Source organism: Heterodontus francisci, chromosome 4, assembly GCF_036365525.1.
Source record: "Heterodontus francisci isolate sHetFra1 chromosome 4, sHetFra1.hap1, whole genome shotgun sequence".
NCBI lineage: Eukaryota > Metazoa > Chordata > Chondrichthyes > Heterodontiformes > Heterodontidae > Heterodontus > Heterodontus francisci.
This window is the reverse complement of record NC_090374.1, coordinates 92,538,859-92,566,318: the sequence shown is the minus strand read 5'-3', so window position 1 is coordinate 92,566,318 and position 27,460 is coordinate 92,538,859. Positions and strand designations below refer to the sequence as shown.

The 27,460-nt window shown below is 44.6% G+C and overlaps 1 protein-coding gene across 1 annotated transcript in view; it reads right to left on the bottom strand.

Annotated features, from left to right (window-relative positions):
* The window catches only part of LOC137369145 (cysteine dioxygenase type 1-like), a 66,573-nt gene extending 42,360 nt beyond the window's left edge, over positions 1–24,213 (bottom strand). The window contains exon 1 of the mRNA XM_068029868.1: positions 23,987–24,213. Within this exon, the coding sequence (XP_067885969.1) occupies positions 23,987–24,156 (170 nt within the window). The 5' untranslated portion in view covers positions 24,157–24,213. The remainder of the gene's footprint in view (positions 1–23,986) is intronic.
* Positions 24,214–27,460: the final 3,247 nt, after the last annotated feature.

Sequence of the window (27,460 nt, the reverse complement as noted above, 5' to 3'; positions counted from 1 at the left end):
TGTTTTCCCTGCATGAAGCTTCTCTGCTCATGAGTTTATCTTTACTGAGAAATTAAAGGAAAAAAACAACTTGCATTTATAGAGTACCTTTCATGACCACCTGACATCTCAGTGCTTTACAGCCAATGGAGTACTTTTTGAAGTGTAGTCACTATTGTAATGTAGGAAGAGATACCAAGTGGGGAGGTTGAAGTGTAGGAGGCATCACCTTATCACCTTTCTTAGGGGCTGGATGAACGCAAGCAAATATACAAAAGGGAAAACAAACTTGGAGTAAGGGAGTATGAAAATATGCCAAAGGAGAGGTTAGTCTGGAAGTACATAGCTTGGGAATGGTGGGAGATACAGTTAGGGCCAGAGAATATATTGGAACAGTGTAGAACAACCAACAGACACAATGGGGGTAAAACTTAATGCTGATCATGAAAGAAACTCTTTTCTAGATATTCATACATACTTTGTTTCTTCTGTGTTACTATTACTTGGTAGATAATGTATTCATTCCACTGCTGCTTCCTCATACACAATATTTTAATGCTCTAAGGAGCAGTGGCGTAGTGGTATTGTCACTGGACTAGTAACCCAGAGTATTGCTCTGGGAACATGGGTTCGAATCCCACCACAGCAGAAGGTGCTATTTTAATTCAATTAATAAATCTGGAATTGAAATGCTAGTCTAATGATGGCCATGAAGCCATTGTCAATTGTTGTAAAAACCCATCTGGTTCACTAATGTCCTTTAGGGAAAGAAATCTGTTGTCCTTACCTGGTCTGGCCTACATGTGACTCCAGACCCACAGCAATGTGGTTGACTCTTACATGCCCTCTGAAATGGCCTAGCAAGCCACTCAGTTGTATCCAACCACAACGAAGTCAATAAAAAGGACAGAACTCTCTTCCTGACAGCACTGTGGGTGTACCTACCCCACATGGACTGCAGTAGTTCAAGAAGGCAGCTCACCACCACCTTCTCAAGGGCAATTAGGGATGAGCAATAAATACTGGCCTGGCCAGTGAGGCCCACATCCCATGAACGAATGAAAAAAAAAAAATGCCTTTCCATCTAATTTTCTAATTTAGGGTACTCAACCATACCGCTTTGGATACTGTGTGTGGGGGGTGGTGAGGGAGGGAGACAAAAGGAGCAACGAACAAGTTCGTGGCACCAAGGAGGGCTCTGCTGCACAGCAGGGGAGGAAAAGGGGTGGAAGAGCTATAGTGATAGGGGATTCTATCGTAAGGGGTGCAGATAAGCGTTTGTGGTCGCAAAACGAGACTCCAGGATGGTATGTTGCCTCCCTGGTGCTAGGGTCAAGGATGTCTCGGAGCGGCTGCAGAACATTCTGAAAGGGGAGGGTGAGCAGCCAGAGGTCGTGGTCTATATTGGTACTAACGACATAGGCAGGAAGAGAGATGAGGTCCTGCAAAGTGAATATAGGGAGTTAGGCAGAACGTTAAAAAGCAGGACCTCTAGGGTTGTAATCTCAGGATTACTCCCTGTGCCACGTGCTAGTGAAGGTAGGAATAGGAGGATAAGGCAAATAAATGCGTGGCTGAAGAGCTGGCACAGGCAGGAGGGCTTCAGCTACTTGGATCATTGGGATCTCTTCTGGTGCAAAGGTGACCTGTACAAGAGGGACAGGTTGCATCTGAACTGGAAGGGGACCAATATCCTTGCAGGGAGGTTTGCTAGTACTACTCAGGAGAGTTTAAAGTAGTCTGGCAGGGGGGTGGGACCCAAAGTAGTAGGCTCTCCGATGAGATAGTTGAGACAAATGTAAAGGTTAAAGCAAGTCCAGTAGGCAGGCTGGGCAGGGGCAGGCCAGGGAGTGTGGAAGGTCTGGTAAGCTGAACTGCATTTACTTTAATGCAAGAAGCCTTACAGGTAAGACAGATGAATTCAGAGCATGTATCGGTACATGGGATTGTGATATTATAGCTATTACGGAAACGTGGTTGAGAGATGGGCAGGACTGGCAGCTCAATGTTTCAGGCTACCAATGCTTCTGGCCTGACAGAGGTGGAGGTAAGAGGAGAGGGGGAGTTGCACTATTGATTAGGGAAGACATCAGGCAGTACTTAGAGAGGATATCCCCAGGGGGAGGGGGTAAAACGTCCAGCGAGGCCATACGGGTAGAAGTTAGAAATAAGAATGGGGTGATCACTGATGGATTATACTATAGGCCCCCCCAATAGTCAGAGGGAATTGGAGGAGCATATATGTAGGGAAATGAGATAGGTGTAGGAATTATAGGGTTGTAATAGGTGATTTTAACTTCCCTATTATTGACTGGGACTGCCTTAGTGGTAAGGGATCAGATGGGGAAGAATTTGTTAAGTGCGTCCAGGATAGTTTTCTGAAGCAGTATGTGGACGGCCCTACTAGAGAAGGGGCTACACTCTACTTCCTCTTAGGAAAGAAGACTGGGCAGGTGGTTGATGTGTCAGTGGGGGAGCACTTTGGGACCAGTTGACATAACTATTAGCTTCAAGATAGTTATGGAAAAGGATAGGACTGGTCCTCAGGTGGAAGTCCTAAATTGGGGAAGGCTAATTTCGATGACAGACAGGAACTCTCAAAAGTTGAATGGGAGAGGCTATTTACGGGTAAAGGGACACCTGGCAAGTGGGAGGCTTTTAAAAGTGAGATAGGAAGAGTTCAGGGCCGGCATATTCCTGTTGTATTGAAGGGCAAGGCTGGCAAGTTTAAGGAAACTTGGTTGACGAGGGATATGGAGGGTCTGGTCAGGACAAAGAAGCAGGCATATGTCAGGTATAGGCAGCTGGGATCAAGCAAGTCCCTCGAGAAGTATAAGGGATGTAGGAGTACACTTAAGAAGGAAATTAGGAGGGCGAAAAGGGGCCATGAGATTTTCCTGGTAGATCAGTTAGAGAATCCTAAAAGATTCTATAAGTATATTAAGAGTAAAAGGGTAGCGAGGGAGAGAGTAGGTCCCCTTAAGGATCAGTCTGGTAATCTGTGGAGCCACGGGAAATGGGAGAGGTCTTAAATGAATACTTCTTGTCCGTATTTACCGTGGAGAAGGTCAAAGAAGCTAGTGAGTTCAAGGGAGGGAACAGCAATATCCTGGAGCATATTAACATTACAAAGGTGGTGGTGTTGGAGGTTTTGAAGCACATTAAGGTGGATAAATCCCCAGGGCCTGACCAGGTGTATTATAGGATGCTATGGGAATCAAGGGAGGAGATTGCTCGGGTCCTGGCAGAGATTTTTGTATCATTGTTAGCCACGGGTGAGGTACCGGAAGACTGGAGGATAGCTAATGTTGTGCCTTTATTTAAGACGGGGAGCAGGGATAAGCCAGGGAACTACAGGCCGGTGAGCCTTACATTAGTGGTAGGAAAGTTATTGGAAGGGATTCTGAGAGACAGGATTTATATGAATTTGGAAAGGCAAGGTCTGATTAGGGATAGTCAGCATGGCTTTGTGCATGGGAAATCATGTGTCACGAATTTGATTGAGTTTTTTTTTTGAGGAGGTGACCAAGAGGATTGACGAGGGCAGGGCGGTGGATGTTGTCTACATGGACTTTAGCAAGGCCTTTGACATGGTCCCGCATGGTCGGCTGGTCCAGAAGGTTCGAACACGTGGGATCCAGGGTGAGCTAGCAGAGTGGATACAAAATTGGCTTGGTGACAAGAGGCAGAGGGTGGTAGTGGGGGGTTGTTTTTCAGATTGGAGGCCGGCGACCAGTGGTGTGCCGCAGGAAATCGGTGCTGGGCCCTCTGTTGTTTTATCATATATATTAATGACTTGGATGTGAATGTAGGGGGCATGATTAGTAAGTTTGCAGATGACACCAAAATTGGTGGTATAGCAGACAGTGAAGGTGGTTATCTAAGGTTACAACAGAATATAGATCAACTGGGAAAGTGGGCAAGGAATTGGCAAATGGAATTTAATGCAGACAAGTGTGAAGGGATGCATTTTGGGAAGTTAAACCAGGGCAGGACATATACAGTGAATGGCAGGGCCCTGGGGAGTGTTATTGAGCAGAGAGACCTTGGGGTGCAAGTACATAATTCCCTGAAAGTGGCAACACATGTAGACAGGGTGAAGGCATATGGCATGCTTGCCTTCATCCGCCGAGGCATCGTGTCCAAGAATTGGGATGTCATATTACAGTTGTACATAACGTTGGTTTGGCCGCATTTGGAGTACTGTGCGCCGTTCTGGTCACCACACAAGAAAGATATGATTAAGCTAGAGAGGGTGCAGCAAAGATTCACAAGGATGTTGCCTGGTTTGCAGGGCTTGAGTTATAAAGACAGATTGGATAGGCTGGGTCTGTTTTCCTTGGAGCGAAGGAAGCTGAGGGGACATGATAGAGGTATATAAAATTATGAGAGGTGTAGATAGGGTAGATAGCCAGAGTCTGTTTCCCATGGTAGGGGTGACTAAAACTGGAGGGCATAGATTTAAAAAGGAGAGAGGGAGGAGGTTTAAAGGGGATCAAAGGGGTAAATTTTTCACAAAGAACAATGAGTATCTGGAATGAGCTGCCAGAGGAGATGGTGGAGGCAGGAACAGTAGCAACATTTAAAAGGCATCTAGACAGGTAGTTGAATGAGCAAGGCATAGAGGGAAATGGAATTAATGCAGGCAGGTGGGATTAGTATAGACAGGCATTATGGTCGGCATGGACGCGGTGGGCCGAAGGGCCTGTTTCTATGCTGTATGACTACGACTACCAGTGGCTAGCCAAACTGTACATTTCCAGCATCTGTAGTATTTTGCTGGTCATTTACAGATTTGGTGAAAATCTTTCATTGTGAGCGCATTGCTGGCAAGGCAAGCATTTGTTCCCATCCCCAATTGCCCTTGGGAAGGTGGTGCAGAGTTGCTTTCTTAAACCACTACAGTCCATTTGGTGTAGATACACTCAGTGCTGTTCGGAAAGAGTTCCAGGATTCTGACCCAGCAACAGTGAAGGAACAGTGATATGGTTCCAAGTCAGGATGGTGTGTGACAAAGTAAAACTTGCAGTTGGTAGTGTACCCATGTGTCTGCTGTCCTTGTTTTTCGAGGTGGTAGAGATCATGGGTTGGGAAGGTGCTGTCAAAGAACCTTGGAGGAGTTGCTGCAGTGCACCTTGTAGATGGTACACGCTGCTACCACTGTACACCAGGGGCTGGAGGGAATAAATGTTTAATGTGGTGGTTGGGATGCCAATCAAGCAGGACTGCTTTGTCTTGAATGTTGCAGGAGCTGCACTCATCCAAGCTACTGGATTGTATTCCATTCCACTCCTGATTTGTGCCTTGTGGATGGGTGGACAGGCTTTTGGGAATCAGATTAAATTACTGCTGCAGAATTTCCAGCCTTTGAACTGCACTTGTCGCCACAGTAGTTATATGGCTGGTCCAGTTAGTTTCTGGATGTAACCTCCAGGATGTTGATAGTGGGGAATCTAATGAACGTCAAGTGGAGATGGCTATTGCTAGGCACTTGTGGCAGGAATGTTATTTGCCACTAATCAACCCAAATCTGAACATTGTGAAAGTTTTGATGCATGTGGAAATGGACTGCTTCAGTTTGGGATTTTCTTCTCCCTGCTGCTTTCACATGCATTCAAGTCCTCTGAAGAAGGAATTTTCCCCCACACAAGATCAGGGGGCAGGTTGTTTAACCGTGCCCATCTAAGAGCGAAGTCCAAAGTACGGAAAGTCCTCATCAGGGAACTCCTCTTTGCTGACGATGTTGCTTTAACATCTCACACTGAAAAGTGTCTGCAAAATCTCATCGCGGGTTTGTGGCTGCCTGCAATGAATTTGGCCTAACCATCAGCCTCAAGAAAACGAACATCATGGGGCAGGACGTCAGAAATGCTCCATCCATCAATATTGGCGACCAAGCTCTGGAAGTGCTTCAAGAGTTCACCTACCTAGGCTCAACTATCACCAGTAACCTGTCTCTAGATGCAGAAATCAACAAGCGCATGGGAAAGGCTTCCACTGCTATGTCCAGAATGGCTAAGAGAGTGTGGGAAAATGGCGCACTGACACGGACACGAGAAGTCATTGGCAGATAGGATCAAGGAAAACCCCAAGGCTTTCTATAGATATATCAGGAATAAAAGAATGACTAGAGTTAGATTAGGGCCAATCAAGGATAGTAGTGGGAAGTTGTGTGTGGAATCAGAGGAGATAGGGGAAGCGTTAAATGAATATTTTTCGTCAATATTTACAGTAGAGAAAGAAAATGTTGTCGAGGCGAATACTGAAATTCAGACTACTGGGCTAGATGGGATTGGGGTTCACAAGGAGGAGGTGTTAGCAATTTTGGAAAGTGTGAAAATAGATAAGTCCCCTGGGCCAGATGGGATTTATCCTAGGATTCTCTGGGAAGCCAGGGAGGAGATTGCAGAGCCTTTGTCCTTGATCTTTATGTCGTCATTGTCGACAGGAATAGTGTCGGAAGACTGGAGGATAGCAAATGTTGTCCCCTTGTTCAAGAAGGGGAGTAGAGACAGCCCTGGTAATTATAGACCTGTGAGTCTTACTTCGGTTGTGGGTAAAATGTTGGAAAAAGGTTATAAGAGACAGGATTTATAATCATCTTGAAAAGAATAAGTTCATTATCGATAGTCAGCACGGTTTTGTGACGGGTAGGTCGTGCCTCACAAACCTTATTGAGTTTTTCGAGAAGGTGACCAAACAGGTGGATGAGGGCAAAGCAGTGGATGTGGTGTATATGGATTTCAGTAAGGCGTTTGATAAGGTTCCCCACGGTAGGCTATTGCAGAAAATACGGAAGTATGGGGTTGAAGGTGCTTTAGAGCTTTGGATCAGAAATTGGCTAGCTGAAAGACGACAGAGAGTGGTGGTTGATGGCAAATGTTCATCCTGTAGTTTAGTTACTAGTGGTGTACTGCAAGGATCTGTTTTGGGGCCACTGCTGTTTGTCATTTTTATAAATGACCTGGAAGAGGGTGTAGAAGGGTGGGTTAGTAATTTGCGGATGACACGAAGGTCGGTGGAGTTGTGGATAGTGCCGAAGGATGTTGTAGGGTACAGAGGGACATAGATAGGCTGCAGAGCTGGGCTGAGAGATGGCAAATGGAGTTTAATGCGGAAAAGTGTGAGGTGATTCACTTTGGAAGGAGTAACAGGTATGCAGAGTACTGGGCTAATGGGAAGATTCTTGGTAGTGTAGATGAACAGAGAAATCTTGGTGTCCAGGTACATAAATCCCTGAAAGTTGCTACCCAGGTTAATAGCGCTATTAGGAAGGCATATGGTGTGTTAGCTTTTATTGGTAGGGGGATCGAGTTTCGGAGCCACGAGGTCATGCTGCAGCTGTACAAAACTCTGGTGAGACCGCACCTAGAGTATTGCGTGCAGTTCTGGTCACCGCATTATAGGAAGGATGTGGAAGCTTTGGAAAGGGTGCAGAGGAGATTTACTAGGATGTTGCCTGGTATGGAGGGAAGGTCTTATGAGGAAAGGCTGAGGGACTTGAGGTTGTTTTCGTTGGAGAGAAGGAGGAGAGGTGACTTAATAGAGACATATAAAGATAATCAGAGGGTTAGATAGGGTGGATAGTGAGTCTTTTTCCTCGGATGGTGATGGCAAACACGAGGGGACATAGCTTTAAGTTGAGGGGTGATAGATATAGGACAGATGTCAGAGGTAGTTTCTTTACTCAGAGTAGTAGGGGTGTGGAACGCCCTGCCTGCAACAGTAGTAGACTCGCCAACTTTCAGGGCATTTAAGTGGTCATTGGATAGACATATGGATGAAAATGGAATAGTGTAGGTCAGATGGTTTCACAGGTCGGCACAACATCGAGGGCCGAAGGGCCTGTACTGCGCTGTAATGTTCTAATTCTTAAAAAAAAAAGTCCGAGTGCATCAAGCTTGTGTCCTCAGTACCTTGCTCTCTGGCAGCGAGACCTGGACAACGTGTCAGCCAAGAGCGACGTCTCAATTCATTCCATCTTCGCTGCCTCCGGAGAATACTTGGCATCAGGTGGCAGGACCGTATCTCCAACACAGAAGTCCTCGAGGCAGCCAACATCCCCAGCTTATACACACTACTGAGTCAGCGGCGCTCGAGATGGCTCGAGCATGTGAGGCGCATGGAAGATGGCAGGATCCCCAAAGACACCTTGTACAGCGAGCTCGCCACTGTTATCAGACCCACCGACCGTCCAGGTCTCCGCTTTAAAGACGTCTGCAAACGCGACATGAAGTCCTGTGACATTGATCACAAGTCGTGGGAGTCAGTTGCCAGCGTTAATCAGAGCTGACGGGCAGCCATAAAGGCGGGGCTAAAGTGTGGTGAGTTGAAGAGACTTAGCAGTTGGCAGGAAAAAAGACAGAGGCGTAAGGGGAGAGCCAACTGTGCAACAGCCCAGACAAACAAATTTTTCTGCAGCACCTGTGTAAGAGTCTGTCACTCTAGAATTGGCCTTTATAGCCACTCCAGGCGCTGCTCCACACACCACTGACCACCTCCAGGCGCTTACCCATTATCTCGAGATAAGGAGGCCAAAGAAAGTAGTAACTAAAGAATTGTGAATGCAAAGCTTTATACCAATCATTAGCAAACATGCCCACTTCTGACCTTATGTTTGGTGGCTGAAATGGATTGGTCTCCAATAACCACAACCATCTTCCTTTGTAATGGGTATGACTGAATTGTCTCTTTCTCGGTCCTCCTCCCTCCCCACCTCATCATTCCCATTGAATTCAATTGTGTAAAGTTCCTCAATGCCACACTTGGTCAAAATGACATCAAGGTAACAAGGGCAGTCACTCTCACCTCGAATTCAGCTTGTGTCCATGTTTGGACCAAGGCTGTATTGGAGGTATGGAGCAGAGTGGCCTGGTGGAACCCAAACTGTGCACTGGTGAGTAAGTGCCACTTGCTGGGCTGAAATGTCTGATTGGTCATGGAAGAGAACGGCAGCCTGCCCAAGCGGGCCACGTCACGGAACAGCTGAATCTTCCGTGCAGTGGCTCATTTAAGTAGCCGGGGTGGGCCGCCCCTCCCCAATCACATGGAGGAGGCAGGCTTCCCGTCCACGGCAATGACGTCAGCTGCCTGTGCCCAGGCACTGACACTATTTTGAAAGGGTTTTGAGCCCTACTGGTAAATATTTACAGCACAAGTAAATAAAAGTGACATTTCTTCTGCCCCTCCCACAACAACTTAATTTGCCCTCTTCCCCTCCCCCCACAAAACACTTAACTTGTTCACCTGACCTTCCCCTCCCCCAAATTGCATAAACTTTAAACTAGAACCCTTCCCACCACCCCTACACCAATGAAGTCACTTCGACCCTCTTCTCCCCACCCACCGCACTGAGAAACTTACCTCCTGCCCCTCCCCAGTGTGGCACCTCATTTCCCCAGACGGGGATGCAAAGGCGTGGGGCTGCCAGCCACTGAGCCGAAGATCGGAGCACGAGCTCAGGCGGCAACATAAGTATCATTAATGTATTAATTTTAATTTATTTAAATATGCAAATAGGGGTCCCATTACCAAGCAGTGGGGGAGGGGGGGGGGGGGGTGGCCACCCCAAGGCCTCGCCACCACTGGGTAATATCGGGCCGGGCCCTCCCGTCATTGGGGTGCATGGCAGGCCCTCTCCCAGAGGCATCTTCAGGCCCCTCCCGCCACCATGGACCCAGACACCTGGGGGAGAATTAAATCCAGCCCGATAGCACTGTCCATACACCTTCCAATCACTTTGCTGATGAGTAGACTGATCGGGCAGTAATTGGCCATACTTGATTTGTCCTGCTTTGTGGACAGGCTACACTTGGGCAATTTTCCACATCAGGTAGATGCCAGTACTGTCACTGTACTGGAACAGCTTGGCTAAGGGTACAACTAGTCTGGAGCAGAAGTCTTTAGCACTACAGTCAAGATGTTGACAGGACCCATAGCCTTGGCTGTATCAGATGCCTTCAGAAATTTCTTGAGTGAATTGGATTGGCTGAAGACAGACATGTGATCCTGGGGACCTCAGGAGGCACAGAGATGGATTTACACTTGGCACTTCTAGCTAAAAAAAGGAGGATTGAAAATGCTTCAACCTTCTCTTTTGGACAAAAGACATTGAGGATGAGGTTTGTGCAGCCTCCTCCTCTGGTTGGTTAACTGTCCACCACCATTCATGACTGGATGTGGCAGGACTGCAGAGCTTTGATTCGATTCATTGGTTTAGAGATCACTTTGCTCTGTCTACTATATGCTGCTTCTGCTATTTAGCATGCCTGTAATCCTGTGTTGTTTATAGCTTCACCAGGTTGGCACCTCACTTTTAGGTATGCCTGATGCTGCACCTGCTATGCTCTCCTACATTCTCATTGAACCAGGTTAATCCTCATCTTGATGGTAATTGTCAAGTGAGGGATATGCCAGGTGAGAAGATTGCACATGGTTGAACACAATTCTGCTGCTGATGGCTCAGTGCCTCATTGATGCGGAGATTGGAGCTGCTAGATCTGTTTTCACTATCCCATTTAGCACAGTGGTAGTACCACACAACACAATGGAGTGTGTTCAGCATGACGATGGGACTTTGTCTCCATAAAGGACTGTGTGGTGGTTATGCCTTCCAATACTCAAGCATCTACAACAGGTAGTTTGGTGAAGGTGAAGTCAAGTAAACTTCTCCCTCTTATTGGTTCTTACCACCTGCTGCAGGCCCAGTCTTGCAAGTATGTTCTTCAGGACTTAGAGGCAGTAGTGGTGCTACCAAACCAGACTAGGTGATAGGCATTGAAGTCTTGCTACCTTCAGGGTTTCTTCCAAATAGTGTTCAACATGGAAGAGTACTGATTGATCAGCTGAAGGAGGGTGGTAAGCAATAAATAGCAGGACCTTTTCCCTTGCAAATGTTTGACCTGATGCCACAAGACTTCATGCGGCCTGGAAATCAATGTTGAGGGCTCCCAGGGACATTCCTTTCTGGCCTGTACACCACTGTGGCACCACCTCTGGTGGTCTGTCCTGCTGCTGAGACAGGACATACGCAGGATGGTGTGAGGGGAGCCTGGGATATTGGCAGTAAAGGTATTATTCAGTATGACAGTTAGACTGTGGGACAGCTCTCCCAATTTAGGCACAAATCCTCATGTTGAGAACTCGTTTGAGAAAAAAAAAACACTGAGTCAGCTCCTGTTTGTTTCCTTTGGATTAGTTATAGCGAATGTTTGATGGGACAGTGTAGAGGGAGCTTCACTCCATCTAATTTTTTAAAAAAATTAGAGTGGCCTTTATACCCCAGGCCCTTTCTATTTTGCTTGCTTTATTAAAATCAAACAACTCAAATTAAAATAGCATTTTCAGCATTAATGATGCACTCCAGCCCCTATGGTGCCCACTGGTCACAGAAGGCCTGAACCAAACTAGCAGACCACATGCTATGAGGAGAACTCTACAGGATTGACTGGGCAGGGTGTGTCTTTTGCTTCCAGTGCCTAGGGTCAGGTGATCCATCCAGTTCTCTTATTTGGTGTTTCTACAGGTGGTTTGATAGACCATGTCAGAGGGCAGTTAAGAGTCAACCACATTGCAGTGGGTCTGGTGTTGCATGTTAAGTCAGAGCAAGCAAGGACAGCAGATTTCATTCCCTAAAAAAAAAAAGGACATTAGGGAACCAGGTGAGTTTTTAATGACAACCTGGTAATTTCATGATCATTGACACTAGATTTTTATTCCAGATTAATTAATTGTGATTCAACTCCTACCAGCTGCCATGGTGAGATTTGAACTCATTTTGCTGCAGCAATAGTCCAGGCCTCTAGCTTACTAGTTCTGTATCACCACTACACTATCATTCCCATAATTTGTAAATATAACAGTGGGATGCCTAAGCGTACCACCACACAATGCAGCAGTGCTCATTTATGATTTCATTTTAGAAGACCATTTCCTTATGCTTTAGGTTGCTTGAAAAACTAAAATTTCCTTTGCTGGATCCACTGATCACAGCATATTATGCTCCTACTCATACCGATCCAGATATAGGCAGGCACCAACTCAAATCTCAAACACGCATTTTTTTCCCCTCACCCTTTTGTTGAATTCTTGAGCCAGAGAGCCAGCTAAAATGCAAAGAGAACCGAACTTGTAAAAGAACAGGCCATTAGAGTTTTCTTTCGGAAAAAGAAAATACTAAAAAGGCACATGGGGGTCAACTGGAATCCCAACACAGATTTTCAACCTTGGAGTCTAAATTGGGTTGGGTCTCGTCTCTAATTAAAGGCAAGAGATGGTCATAAGCAAGTTTGAAGGCAGATTCAAAAAAATCCAATTACAGTAGGTAACCAAACTGGTATTTGAATCAAAATCAATTAAAAAAAAACGATCCCCAAACATGATCTTGTTCTGTGTTTAAGAGCATAAGAGGCAAGAAAAAAAAAGTCTCTCGCCTAAGGCAGCTCGTTGCTTGCACATAAAGCTGTCCAACCCCACCATGAAAATAGTGTAAATCTGGAGTTAAAGACAACTACTGGAAATGCAACAAAAAGAAGAAATGCTGGATTCACTCAGCAGGTCTGGCAGCATCTGTGGAAAGAGAAGCAGAGTTAACGTTTCGGGTCAGTTCCAAAGAAGGGTCACTGACCCGAAACGTTAACTCTGCTTCTCTTTCCACAGATGCTGCCAGACCTGCTGAGTGAATCCAGCATTTCTTCTTTTTGTTTCAGATTTCCAGCATCTGCAGTATTTTGCTTTTATTTTACTGGAAATGCAAAGTTGACCCATCAGGTCAAGAGAACAGGCAGGTTAACATTTTAGGTACAGACTGTCAGAACTAGAAAATATGCAAGCCCCTTATAATTGGAGGGAGTGAAACAAGAGAACAGAAAAAAATAAAACATGAATTAGGAGCAGGCCACTCAGCCCTTCGGGCCTGCACCGCCATTCAACAAGTTCATGGCTGAACTAAATACTCCACATTTCCACCTACCTCATAACATTTTACCCCCTTCCTTATCAAGGATCTACCTCTGCCTTAAATATTTCATAGGCTCTGCTTCCACCACCTTTTGGAGGAAGAGAATGCCAAAGAAATTTCTCAGTCTTAAAAGGACGACCCCTTATTTTTAGAACAGTGACCTAGTTCTAGATTCTCCCACAAGGGGAAACATCCTTTCCACATCCACTGGCAAGGCCCCTCAGGATCTTATAACGTTTCAATCAAGTTGCCTCTTACTCTAAATTCCAACAGAAACAAGCTGAGCCTGCCTAATCTTTCATCAGAAGACAGCCCACACACTCCCAGTATTAGTCTTAAATGCCAGCAACACGACCCAAACCCGACGACGTGTTGGGTTCGGGTCAGGTAAGTGGCTCCAATGTTAATTTTTAATTCATTCATGGGAAGTGGGCGTCACTGGCCATGTCAGCATTTATTACCCATCCCTAACTGCCCTTGAGAAGGTGGCCAGCTGCCTTCTTGAACCGCTGCAGTCCACGTGAGGTAGGAACACCCACAGTGCTGTCAGGAAGGGAGTTCCAGGATTTTGACCCAGTGACAGTGAAGGAACAGCGATATAGTTCCAAGTCAGGATGGTGCATGTCTTAGATGGGAACTTGCAGGTGGTGATGTTCCCGTGCATCTGCTGCTCTTGTCCTTCGAAGTGGTAGCAGTCACGGCTTTGGAAAGCACCGTCTAAAGGAGCCTTGGTGCATTGCTGTAGTGCATCTTGTAGATGGTACACACTGCTGCCACAGTGTCGGTGGTGTAGGGAGTGAATGTTTGTAGATGGGGTGCCAATCAAGCACACTGCTTTGTCCTGGATAGTGTCGAGCTTCTTGTGTTGTCGGAGCTGCACCCATCCAGGCAAGTGGAGAGTATTCCATCACACTCCTGACTTGTGCCTTGTAGATGGACAGGCTTTGGGGAGTCAGGAAGGGAGTTACTTGCTGCAGGATTCCTAGCCTCAGACCTGCTCTTGTAGCCACAGTATTTATATGACCAGAAACTGAATTGGAGTAGCCAATGGGAGCCCCTAGGATGTTGATAGTGGGGGATTCCGTGATGGTGATGCCATTGAATATCAAGGGGAGACGGTCATTGCCTGGCACTTAAGTGGCAAGCAACATTTGCACCACACATCAGCCCAGGCCTGGATATTGTCCAGGTCTTGCTCCATTTCTACATGGACTGCTTCAGTATCTGAGGAGTCACTAATGGTGCTGAACATTGTACAATCAGCAAACATCCCCACTTCTGACCTTATGATTGTCAGAAGGTCATTGATGAAGCAGCTGAAGATGGTGGGCCTAGGACACTACCCTGAGGAACTCCTGCAGTGATGTCCTGGAGCTCAGATGATTGACTTCCAACAACTACTGCCATCTTCCTTTGCACTAGGTATGACTAACCAGCAGAGAGTTTTCCCCGATTCCCATTGACTTCAGTTTTGCTAGGGCTCCTTGATGCCATACTCAGTCAAATGTTGCCTTGATGTCAAGGGCAGTCACTCTCACCTCACCTCTTGAGTTCAGCCCTTTTGTCCATGTTTGAACCAAGGCTGTAATGAGATCAGGTGCAGAGTGCCCTGTCAGAACCCAAACTGGGCATCGCTGAGCAGGTTATTGCTAAGCAAGTGCTGCTTGATGGCACAGTTGATGACACCTTCCATCACTTTGCTGATGATTGAGAGTAGACTGATGGGGTGGTAAGTGGCCAGGTTGGACTGGTTCTGCTTTTTGTTTGCAGGACATACCTGGGCAATTTTCCACATTGCTGGGTAGATGCCAGTGTTATAGCTATACTGGAACAGTTTGGCTAGGGGTGCAGCAAGTTCTGGAGCACAGGTCTTCAGTACTATTGCTGGAATGTTGTCAGGGCCCATAGCCTTTGCAGTATCCAGTGCCTTCAGTTGTTTCTTCATATCATGTGGAGTGAATTGAATTGGCTGAAGTCTGCCATCTGTTATGCTGGGGACTTAAGGAGCAGAGATGGATCATCAACTCTGTACTTCTGGCTGAAGATTGTTGCAAATGCTTCTGCCTTATCTTTTGCACTGATGTGCTGGGCTCCCCAATCATTGAGGATGGGGGATATTTGTGGAGCCACCTCCTCCAGTTAGTTGTTTAATTGTCCACCATTCACGGCTGGACATGGCAGGACTGCAGAGCTTAGATCTGATCCGTTGGTTATGGGATCGCTTAGCTTGGTCTATTGCATGCTGCTTATGCAGTTTGACATGCAAGTAGTCCTGGGTTGTAGCTTCACCAGGTTGACACCTCATTGAGGTATGCCTGGTGCTGCTCTTGGCATGCCCTCCTGATTGAACCAGGGTTGGTCTCCTGGCTTGATGGTAGAGTGGGGGATATGCCAGGCTATGAAGTTACAGATCGCGGTTGAGTACAATTCTGCTGCTGATGGCCCACAGTGCCTCATGGATGCCCAGTTTTGCACTACTAGATCTATTCCAGTGATGGTGCCACACAACACGATGGACAGTATCCTCAATGTGAAGACACGATTTTATCGCCAAGGACTGTGCAGTGGTCACTCCTATCAATACAGTCATGGACAGAAGCATCTGCGGTAGGCAGATTGGTGAGGACAAGGTCAAGTATGTTTTCCCCTTGTTGGTTCTCTCACCACCTGCCGCAGACCCAGTCTAGCAGCTATGTCCTTTAGGATTCGGCCAGCTCAGTCAGTAGTGGTGCTACTGAACCACTCTTGGTGATGGACATTGAAGTCCCCCACCCTAGAGTACATTTTGTGCCTTTGCCACCCTCAGTGCTTCCTCCAAGTGGTGTTCAACATGGAGGAGTACTGACTCATCAGCTGAGGGAGGGTGGTAGGTGGTAATCAGTAGGAGGTTACCTTGCCCATGTTTGACTTGATGCCATGAGACTTCATGGGGTCTAGAGTCGATGTTAGGGACTCCCAGGGCAACTCCTTCCCTCCTGTATACCACTGTGCTGCCACCTCTGCTGGGTCTGTCCTGCCAGTGGGACAGGACATATCCAGGGATCGTGATTGCAGTGTCTGGGACATTGTCTGTAATGTATGATTCCATGAGTATGACTGTCAGGCTGTTGCTTGACTAGTCTGTGGGACAGCTCTCCCAACTTTGGCACAAGCCCCCAGATGTTACTAAGGAAGACTTTGCAGGATCGACAGTTGAGTTTGCTGTTGTAGTTTCCAGTGCTTAGGTTGATGCCGGGTGGTCCGTCCAGTTTCATTCTTTATTGACTTTGTAGCAGTTAGGTGCAACTGAGTAGTTTGCTAGGCCATTTCAGAGGGCATGCAAGAGTTAACCATTGTTGTGGGTCTGGAGTTACATGTCGGCCAGACTAGGTAAGGACAGCAGATTTCCTTCCCTAAAAGGAAATGAGTGAACCAGATGGGTTTTTACAACAATCGACAATGGTTTCATGGCTATTAGACTAGCTTTTAAATCCAGATTTATTAATTAAATTCAAGTTTCACCTTTTGGTGTGGTGGGATTCAAGCCCATGTCTTCAGATCAATACCCTGTGTCTCTGGCTTACTAGTCCAGTGATACCACTACACCACTGCCTCCCCTTCATGTAATTTTTGGACTAGAAAAGTGGTCAGTTATTTTAAGTTTGTGCAGAACAAAGTGAAAAACTGAAGGTAGGGTAACTGATGGTCAGATGTGGGGGGGTGGGGGGGGGGGGGGAGAAAAAAAAAAAAGTCCTGGGCTAGGTCAGGTTGGGCTTCATTTACAGACCCTAACCAGCCTTTAGTCTAGTAGACCTTCTCTGTACTGCCTCCAATGCATTTACATCATTCCTTAAGGAGTGAGTACTGTACACAGTACTCCAGTTGTCTCACCAATGCCCTGTATTACTGAAGCATAATCTCCCTACTTTTGTATTCAATTCCCCTCATGATAAACAATAACATTCTATTAGCTTCCCTAATTATGTGCTGTATGTGCATATGAACCTTTTGTGATTCATGCACTGGGACACAGATCCTTCTGCATCTCAGAGCTCTGCAATCTATTTAGATAATGCTTCTTTTTTATTCTTCCTGCCAAAATGGACAATTTCACACTTTCCTACATTATACTCCATTTGCCAGGTCTTTGCTCACTCACTTAACCCATCTATATCCCTTTCAAGCGCCCTTATGTCCTCTTCACAACTTTCTTTTCTACCTATCTTTGTGTCATCAGCAAAGATAACAACCATACCTTCAGTCCCTTCATTCAAGTTATTTATATAAATTGTAGAAAGTTCAGGCCCCAAAGATCCCTGTGGCACACCACTTGTTACATCTTGCCAACCAGAAAATGACTCATTTATGCCTGTCTGTTTCCTGTTAGCTAGCCAATCTTCTCTCCATGCCAATATGTTACCCCCTACACCATGAGCTTTTGTTTTTTGCAATAACCTTTAATGTGGCACCTTATCAAATGCCTTCTGAAAATGTAAGTACAATACATCCACCAGTTCCCCTTTATCCACAGCAAACTCCTCCAATAAATTGGCTAAACATGATTTCCCTTTCAGAAAACCATGTTGACTCTGCCCGATTACCTTGAATTCTTCCAAATGCCTTGCAAGAAGATCTTAATAATGCTTCTAACATTTTCCCCAAGACAGATGTTAAGCTAACTGGCTTGTAGTTTCCTGTCTCTCTCCCTTTTTGAAATAAGTTACATGTGCTATTTTCTGATCTAATGGAACCTTCCCCGAATCTAGGAAATTTTGGAAAATTAAAACTAACTATCACTAGCCACTTCTTTTAACACCCTAGGATGAAGTCCATCAGGACTTGGGGACTGGTCAGCTTGCAGCACCAATTTGTTCAGTACCATTTCTCTGGTGATTATAATTTTCTAGAGTTCCTCCCTCCCATTTCCTAACTTACAGCTAATACTGGGATGTTGCTTGTATCCTCAATAGTGAAGACTGATGCAAATTATCTGTTCAATTCATCTTCCATCTCATTATTCATCATTAATTCCCCAGACTCCCTTTCTATAGGGAGAACACTCACTTTGTTAACTTTTCTTTTTTCAAGATCTATAGAAACTCTTACTATGTCTTTATATTTCTAGGTAGCTTTCTCTTGTACTAATTTTACCTTCCTTATCAATCTTTTAGCCATTCTTTGCTGTTTTTTATATTCTGTCCAATCTTCTGACCTGTTCCCATCTTTGTGCAATTATAGATAGTATCAAACTTAAAAAGCTTATAGCTGTTTTAGTTCACCACAGATGGCAGTCCCACCTTTGGAATTTCTCTCATTGGAATGTATCTATTCTGTGTATTCTGAAGGATCCCCTTAAATGTCTGCCACTGCATCTCTATTGACCTATCCCTTAACCTAATTTGCCAGTTCACTTTAGCTAGCTCTGCTTTCATACACTCATAATTGCCATTATTTGTGTTTAAAATACTAGTCTTGGGGCCCATTCTTCCCCCTCTCAAACTGAATGTAAAATTCAATCATATGATTGTTACTACCCAGGGGGCATCTTAACTATGATGTCATTAATTAATCCTCTCATTGCACAATACCAGGTCTAGTATGGCCTGCTCTCTGGCTGGCTCCAGAACATATTGTTCAAGAAGTTATCCCGAAAACAATTTTTTTTTTTTTTTTTTTTTTAATGTACTCATCTAGGCTACTTCTGCTCATTTGATTTTTTTCAGTCTATGTAGATTAAAATCCCCTATAATTAATTATTGCTGTACTTTTCTGACAAGCTGCCATTATTTATTTTTATACCCCTTTCTACAGTGTGGCCTATATACCACTCCCACAAAAAGGAAACAGATGGACAGCAAGGATCAGTAATGCAGGGTTATTTCATAAGGTGACCAGCAAAAAAAAAAAAGTGCATTGTCCAATTAACTTAAGTTGCCTTTATGCTTTAATAATTTAGCCACTTTGGGTTAACATACTAAACAAGACTAACATACAAGTTATAAGATGAATCAGATCAGAAGAGGTGCAACTAACAAGGAAAAGGAGACCCAAAAATTAAGTGCAACTTTTTCAGCCGCCCCATGGTTAGTCATATACAGGGATACTGCCTGCATGCAGTTTTTAAATAGCAGCCAAAAGATCCTGAAGCTAGTAACTACAAGCCTTACACTCCATATCTGTCCCCATGTTTAACTGCAAGTACCCATCAGGAAGCAGGCATACAACAAACTGATCTCAATCTGGAGTTAACTGAACCTCAGTTGGGCAGTCTCAAAAGGAGTTTTGTTTGCTACTATTTAAGGCAGGACAGAAGCCACATTCTATTTTAAATTAAAGCATCAGTTTTGCTTTGCAATGATGCCAAAAGCTGTAATGTAATTCTGGAGTCAAGGCCCAATCCAACTTCATGTTTGTATAACTTTAGCCTCAATGCAAAGCAAAACCACATGTGAATCCCTTTTGGTATTTAGCTCCACACATTCAAGTGTGGAAACAAGACACTTGAAAGTTTAGTGTTACAATTTAGTTGGGTGAGAATAAGGTTTATTCCCACATTGACAAACAAATACAAATAGTTGAACAAAAAAGTGTCATCCAATAAAAGTTTGGCTTCTAGTAATTCATTCGCAGTAAACTTCACAATTTTTCATACATGTAATCTAAAGTGTATAGGAAATCCAGGTTAGAATAAAAAAAAAGATTAAAGCTGCAAATGTTAAAATGTCAGAAATAGAAAAATACTGGAAATACACAAATCAGTTGAGACCAAAAAAGGTATCAGGACTTAGACTTCAAAAATTACAATTGGATTTTGATGCACTGAAATATGCAGTTCAGGCTGAACTGCATTGGTTCTCAGCCAACATCTTCACACTATTCCATGCTCTTTCAAATTATCTTAACATTTATCCCTTTTAAAAGCTATTCTCCATGATTCTGCTTATACCACTTGCTCCTAGTCAAACATTCTGACCTGACCTTAAAAAAAGCTTTAATTTCTCCTTTTGCTCTTTTGGTGATGGTCTTAAGTGCACATCTTGTTACCAATTCACTTATACACAGACAGGCCATCAACCTGAATGGTTAAGGGAATCCCGAAGTTTTCTATAGATATAATACTAGAAGGGCAATTAAAAAAGAATAAGTGCAGCTGATTAGGGACAAAAAAAAAAAGGGATTTGTGCATGGAGGCAGAGGGCGGAGCTGAGGTATTAGATGAATATTTTACATCTGTCTTTACCAAGGGAGATGCAACCCAGGCAATGGTGAATGAGGAGGCAATTCAGACACTAGAAGGGTTTAAAACTGATTGAGGTATTGGATAGGCTGTCAGTACTTAAAATGGATAAGTCACCAGGACCAGATGAAATGCATCCAAGGATACAGCAGGAAGAGAGTGGAAATTGTGGAAGCACTGGCCATAATTTCAGTCTTCCTTAGACTTGGAGGTGGTGCCAGAGGAAAGGAGAATTGCAACCGTTACACCCTTGTTCAAAAAAAAAGTGTAAAGATTGTTACGACTGAAGGGGGAAAAAAAAGTGTACTGTTAATTCAGTCCCACTTCCCCACAAGTCACAGCAGATGAATAAATTTTCCCACCTACTGAGAAACAGCTAATTGCATACTTTGCCCCCCAGAATAAAAGACCAGATTTCTTTAAAAAAAAACAAATAGATAGATAAAAATAAGTCTTAACCAACAGGTAAATCCCAATTACGGAAAGCTCCATTTCCCTCGCCCTCAAGCACACAAAAAAAAACAGTTAACTAGGGAAAAAGATTTTTGTTTACAGTTGTTTCATAGGAATAGAAGGAATAAAATAACTTGGTTTGTCACATTCCGGTAGGAAGTTCTTCAGTTTGGTGAGATGTCCCAGAGTCATATAGTCAGTTACCACTCAGTATCTCCAGGCGAGGTTGATGAACAGGTTGATGGGTAGGCATTCAAGGAAATTCAACTGCAGTAGGCTTCACATAGGTCTTTCATCAGGGGTACAGCAACAAGTCTTCAGTTTTATAGCAGCAGGATAGCAGATGATTACAGGATTTCTTAAAACACAACAGGCAACAGGAATCTGCCACCTTTGAAATACAGGATTCCTTTACAGAGAGGTGACACTTTCTCTAGGACTTCCTCTGATCTCCAGGCAGGTCAAAACCAAATTCCAAATACCTTCTCTTTGTCCAACTTACTAGCTTTTTAAAGGGTCCAAAGTGAAAGCAAAACCTTTCTAAAGAGGTCACATGTCCAGACATGGAGTCTCCCTTGTCATTCAAAGTTGCTGAGGAGGTCAAAACCCTTGCTGGTTTCTTTGAAATTGCACGATTTCCTGTCCTTTTATACAAAGTCAGCTTCCTTTCAAAACATCCAAAAGTTTATTTGCAGGTGGCAATATCCACTGCAAAATCCTTTTCAGTTTTTTGAAAAATACAGCATTCTAAGTTTTTAAATACAAAAACCTTGTAACAAGATAAAACATAGCAACTACAGGCCAGTTTAACCTCAGTGGTGGGGAAACTTCAAGAATTCAGGACAAAACTGGACATCCATAGTGAAGAGGAAACAGTTAGGGCCAGGAAACAACTCACTGTTTCCTCTTCACTATGGACATCCAATCTCTCTAAACCTCCATTCCCCCAAGATGGTGTGAGGGCTCTCCACTTCTTTGAAGAGAAGCCCAACTAGTCCCCATCCACCACTACCCTCCTCCACCTGGCTGAACTTGTTCTCACATTGAACAACTTCCCCTTCAACTCCACTCACTTCCTTCAAATAAAAGATGTTGCTATGGGTACCCACATGGGTCTAGCTATGCCCGTCTTTGAGAGATGTCAAATATTCCTTGTTCTAGTCCTACTCAGGCCCCCTTCCCCAGCTCTTTCCAGTACATTGATGATTGTAGATCAGTGCGATTTCCTGCTCTTGCCCCAAACTGGAGAACTTCAACTTTACTTCCAATTTCCACCCTTCTCTCACCATCACATGGTCCATTGTCAACACTTCCCTTCCTCGACTTCTGTTTCCATCTCTGGGGAATAGCCTGTCCACTAGTATTTATTATAAACCCACTGACTCCCACAGCTACCCCTCCTCACACCCAGCCTCCTGCAAGGATTCCATTCCATTGTCCCAGTTGCTCCATCTCCGACTGATTTGTTCTGATGATGCAACCTTCCACAATAGTGCCTCTGAAATGTCTTCCTTTTTCCTCAACTGAGGAAGTCCCCACACAGTGGTTGACAGGGTCCGACCCATTTCCCACACTTCTGCCCTCACCCCTTCCCCTCCTAGAACCATGATAGGGTTCCCCTGGTCTTCACCTTCCATTCCACCAGCCTCCACATTCAAAGGATCATCCTCTGCCATTTCCACCACCTCCAGCATGACACCACCAAACAAGTCTTCCCCTCCACTCATTCCAAAAGGACCATTCCCTCCAGGACACCCAGGTCCCCTCCTCAGTCAGCCCCGATACCTCTTCCCCTTTCCCACTACACCTTCCCATGCAATCGCAGGAGGTGTAATACCTGCCCTTTTATTTCCTCTCCTTAGCATTCAAGGCCTCCCCAAACACTCTTTCCAGGTAAAGCAGCAATTTGTACTTTCAATTTAGTACACTTGTATTCACTGTTCACAATGCAGTCTCCTTTACATTGGGGAGGAAAACAGTTTGGGTGATCGCTTTGCAGAACACCTCCGCTTAGTCCACATGCATGATCCCAAGCTTCCAGTTGCTTGCCATTTTAATTCTCCATCTTGTTCCCATGCACACATTTCTGCCCTTAGCTGCTATAGTGTTCCTGTCAACATCAACACAAGCTCGAGGAACAGCACCTCATTTTCCAGTTAGGCACTCTACAGCCTTCTGGACACAACATAGGGTTCAATAATTTCAGGCCATAAGCCCCATTAGTTTTTTTTTTAAAGATACATTATTCTGTAATTATTTTTTAAACTATGCTCATCTTAAACTTATTTTTCATGTTTTCACTTTCATACAAATCGGTTCATTATTCAGCCATTAGCACTCTTTGGGCTCATGCTGTCTTTGCCTACAACTACTTAGCACTCCATTTGGTTTCTGTTCCATGATATCTGTCATTTAACCTCTCCCCTCCATCCTATCACAATCCTTCAATTTTATTCTTTCTTCCCCACCCCCCACCTTTCACTTGTTCAAAGACTGTTACATTTCTAACTTTTGCCCATTTTGATGAAAAGTCAGTTTTAATTTCATAACGAGGATATGGCTGAGGTAGTGAATGAGCACTTTGTATGTCATTACTAAAGAGGATACTGCCAATATCACAGTAAAGTTCTCATTTCACAATATTTACCCTGACATAATAAAATAGTAAAAACAGAAAAGTGCTGGAAATACTCAGCAGGTCTGGCAACACTTGTTGAGAGGGAGAAACAGTTGTTAACGTTTCAGGTCTGTGACTTTTCAGCAGAACTGATGAATTTCATGCAATACAATATTTTAAAAATTGATCGAGTATAGATTTGCTTTGGTCCTTGTTCAACATTTACCGAGGGCCTTACTCTGTTCCCAGAGAGTATTGGTAGACTGAAGGGAAAGTGGTACTTCCAGGAGTTCCAGTACGAAATGCAAATACCGATCAGTTACCAGTAGTGCTTTCGCAATTCAAGACTGACGTTCCAGAAATACTTCAGTGCAGAACTTTTTTTAAGAAGCAACTCGAGTTTAGCAGTTCTGCCCAGAGACTGAATTGGAGAATTTAACAATCATACCCATGGACATGAAATCCCCATTACAATCTACTGCAACATCCCGTGGTCAAAAAAAAAACGTGAAGTGAAATGTAGCAATCTGCAAAAGTGAGAAGTCGTTTACAAAACAGACCCCCCCCACCCCCCCACTTAATACCGTATACATGTCAATTTTCTAAAACTACAACATTCTTTCAGCGCTTTGCAGTAAACCAGCGCTGGATCCCTGCAGATTTATACAAAGAAAGGGTGGATGTGAACGATCCTTCCAGCCCTCGCCCGAACACAATCTTTTACTGGTGCGACAATGCAGCTCTCCCCTCCCCAATCCCTCACCTATACTGGTCAAACTTGGCGTATTTCAGCCATTCGCGAGGGTCGCTCTTGTAGGATTCCATCAGATTCTGCACCTCGTCCACATCAATCTTGTCATTAGCGAAAATTTGGTGCAAAGCCCGAATTAAATCCGCCAAGTTTGGAGCCTTCTGCATTTCAGTCTGCTCCATTGTTAATAAACCGTCTCCCTGACAGCAACAGTTCCCTTTACCAACTCCAACCTCGCAGCCGGCTTCCTGCTATTTATAGGATCAATCAAAGCGCTGGGGAAGGACCAACCAACACTCGAGGGGGATTTGAAATTCCGTTTGCTGAATAATTTATACTTTCCAACTTTTCAATAAAACATTTGGAAGAGATGTAAGCTGATGATACAATATTATTGCACATTGCCATAAATAATGAAATACCCATCTCACTTGGCTGTGTTCATGAATAACCTGCATACAATTACCCCCTTTTGTTTATGAATAGCGATTTCACCGCGAATGGCCAGACGAGATGTAATGAAATAAAAGCAAAATACTGCAGATGCTGGAAACCTGAAATAAAAACAGAAAGTGCTGGAAATACTGAGCAGGTCAGGCAGTATCTGTGGAGAGAGAAACAGAGTTAACGTTTCAGGTCTGTGACCTTTCATCAGAAGTGGCGAAGGTTAGAAAAGAGAGTGTAAATGGCAGAGTAATGAGCAACAGCTGTCCACATGGAAAAACAGGCACATGGTTAAAAAATGAAACAAAATAATTTTAAAAATAGAAAAATATAAAAAAAAAGGCCAGTATTGCTCTAAATTGTTGAACTCAAGGTTGAGTCCGCAAGGCTGTGGAATGCTTAATCGAGTTTGCATTGATGTTCACTGGAACACTGCAGCAGGGCCGAGGACAGAAATGTGAGCATGAGAGCAGGGGGGAGTGTTGAAATGGCAAGCAACCGGAAGCTCAGCGTCCTGCTTGCGACTGAGCGGAGGTGTTCCACAAAGTGGTCACCCAGTCTGCATTTGGTCTCCCTAATGTAGAGGAGACCACATTGTGAGCAGCGAATACAGTATACTACATTGAAAGAAGTACAAGTAAATCGCTGCTTCACCTGAAAGGAGTGTTTGGGGCCTGGGATAGTGAGGAGAGAGGAGGTAAATGGGCAGGTATTACACCTCCTGCGATTGCAGGGGAAGGTGCCATGGGACGGGGACGAGGTGGTGGGGGTAATGGAAGTGGACCAGGGTGTCGCGGAGGGATCGATCCATTCGGAATGGTAACAGGGGGAGGGAGGGGAAGATGCGTTTGGTTGTGGCATCACGCTGGAGGTGGCGGAAATGACGGAGGATGATCCTTTGGATATGGAGGCTGATGGGGTGGAAAGTGAGGACAAGAGTGCGGTGAATCCTTGGTTGAGGGAAAAGGAAGATGTCATAGAGTCGTACAGCATAGAAACAGGCCCTTCGGCCCACTGCGTCCATGCCGACCATAATGCCTATCTATACTAATCCCATCTGCCTGCATTAATTCTATGCCTTGCTCATTCAAGTACCTGTCCAGATGCCTCTTAAATGTCGCTACTGTTCCTGCCTCCACCACCTCCTCAGGCAGCTCATTCCAGATACCCACTATTCTTTGTTTGAAAAATTGACCTTTGATCCCCTTTAAACCTCCTCCCTTTGATTTTTTGATTTGATTTTTGATTTAGAGATACAGCACTGAAACAGGCCCTTCGGCCCACCGAGTCTGTGCCGATCATAAACCACCCATTTATACTAATCCTACACTAATCCCATATTCCTACTGCATCCTCACATGTCCCTATATTCCCCTACCACCTACCTATACTAGGGGCAATTTATAATGGCCAATATACCTATCAACCTGCAAGTCTTTTGACTGTGGGAGGAAACCGGAGCACCCGGAGAAAACCCACGCAGACACAGGGAGAACTTGCAAACTCCACACAGGCAGTACCCAGAATTGAACCCGGGTCGCTGGAGCTGTGAGGCTGCGGTGCTAACCACAGCGCCACTGTGCCGCCCTCTCACCTTAAATCTATGCCCTCTAGTTTTAGTCATCCCTACCATGGGAAACAGACTCTGGCTATCTACCCTATCTATGCCTCTCATAATTTTATATACCTCTATCATGTCCCCTCTCAGTCTCCTTCGCTCCAGGGAAAACAGACCCAGCCTATCCAATCTCTCTTTATAACTCAAGCCCTCCAAACCAGGCAACATCCTTGTGAATCTTTTCTGCACCCTCTCTAGCTTAATCACATCTTTCTTGTAGTGCAGTGACCAGAACTGCACACAGTACTCCAAATGCGGCCTAACCAACATCATGTAGAACTGTTACATGACGTCCCAACTCTTGTACTCAATGCCTCGGCCGATGAAGGCAAGCATACCATACGCCTTCTTCACCACCCTGTGTTGCCACTTTCAGGGAACTATGTACTTGCACCCCAAGGTCTCTCTGCTCAATAACACTCCCCAGGGCCCTGCCATTCACTGTATATGTCCTGCCCTGGTTTAACTTCCCAAAATGCATCCCTTCACATTTGTCTGCGTTAAATTCCATTTGCCAATCCCAATGTGTTAGAAGCGCTGTTGTGGAAGGTTGCATCATCAGAACAAATGCGTCGGAGACAGAGAAACTGGGAGAATGGGATGGAGTCCTTACAGGAAACAGGGTGTGAGGATGTGTAGTCAAGACTACTGTCTCTCTCAGACACTCTCTCTGGACTAATGCTTTGTCTTTCACACAAGCATTAACATGCTCTTTGTCTTTGTCCCATGACAGTTTTGTTATTTAATCTCTCCTGCCCTCTGCCCTATCACACACCTTCCCTTTAGTTCTCTTCCCCCACCAACCTCCCCACCCCCACCTTCACTTGCTTAAAACCTAATTCTTTTCTAACCTTTGCCAGTTCTGATGAAAGGTCACAGACCTGAAATGTTAACTCTGTTTCTTTCTCCACAGATGCTGCCTGACCTGCTGAGTTTTTCCAGCACTTTCTATTTTTATTCGCGATGTAATGAGATCATTTAGAGTTTTGTTACACGTCTCCCTATAGTACACCAACAACAGCTTGTATTTCTATAGCATCTTTAACAGAGTAAAATATTTCAAGGCACTCCACAGGAATGTTATCAAACAAAATTTTGACTCCGAGCCACATAAGGAGATATTAGGACAGATGATCAAAAGCTTGGTGAAAAAAGGATGTTTTAAGAGTGTCTTAAAGGAGGAAAGAGAGACAGAGAGTTTTAGGGAGGGAATTGCAGAACGTAGAGCCCTGGCAGCTGATGGCACGGCCACCAATGTTGGAATGATTAAAACAACAACTTAGATTTATATAGCTGCATTAATGTAATAAAACTTTCCAAGGTGCTTCACAGAAGCATTATAAAACTAAGTATGACACTAAGCCACAAAAGGAGATATTGGGTAAAAGCAAAATACTGCGGATGCTGGAAATCTGAAATAAAAA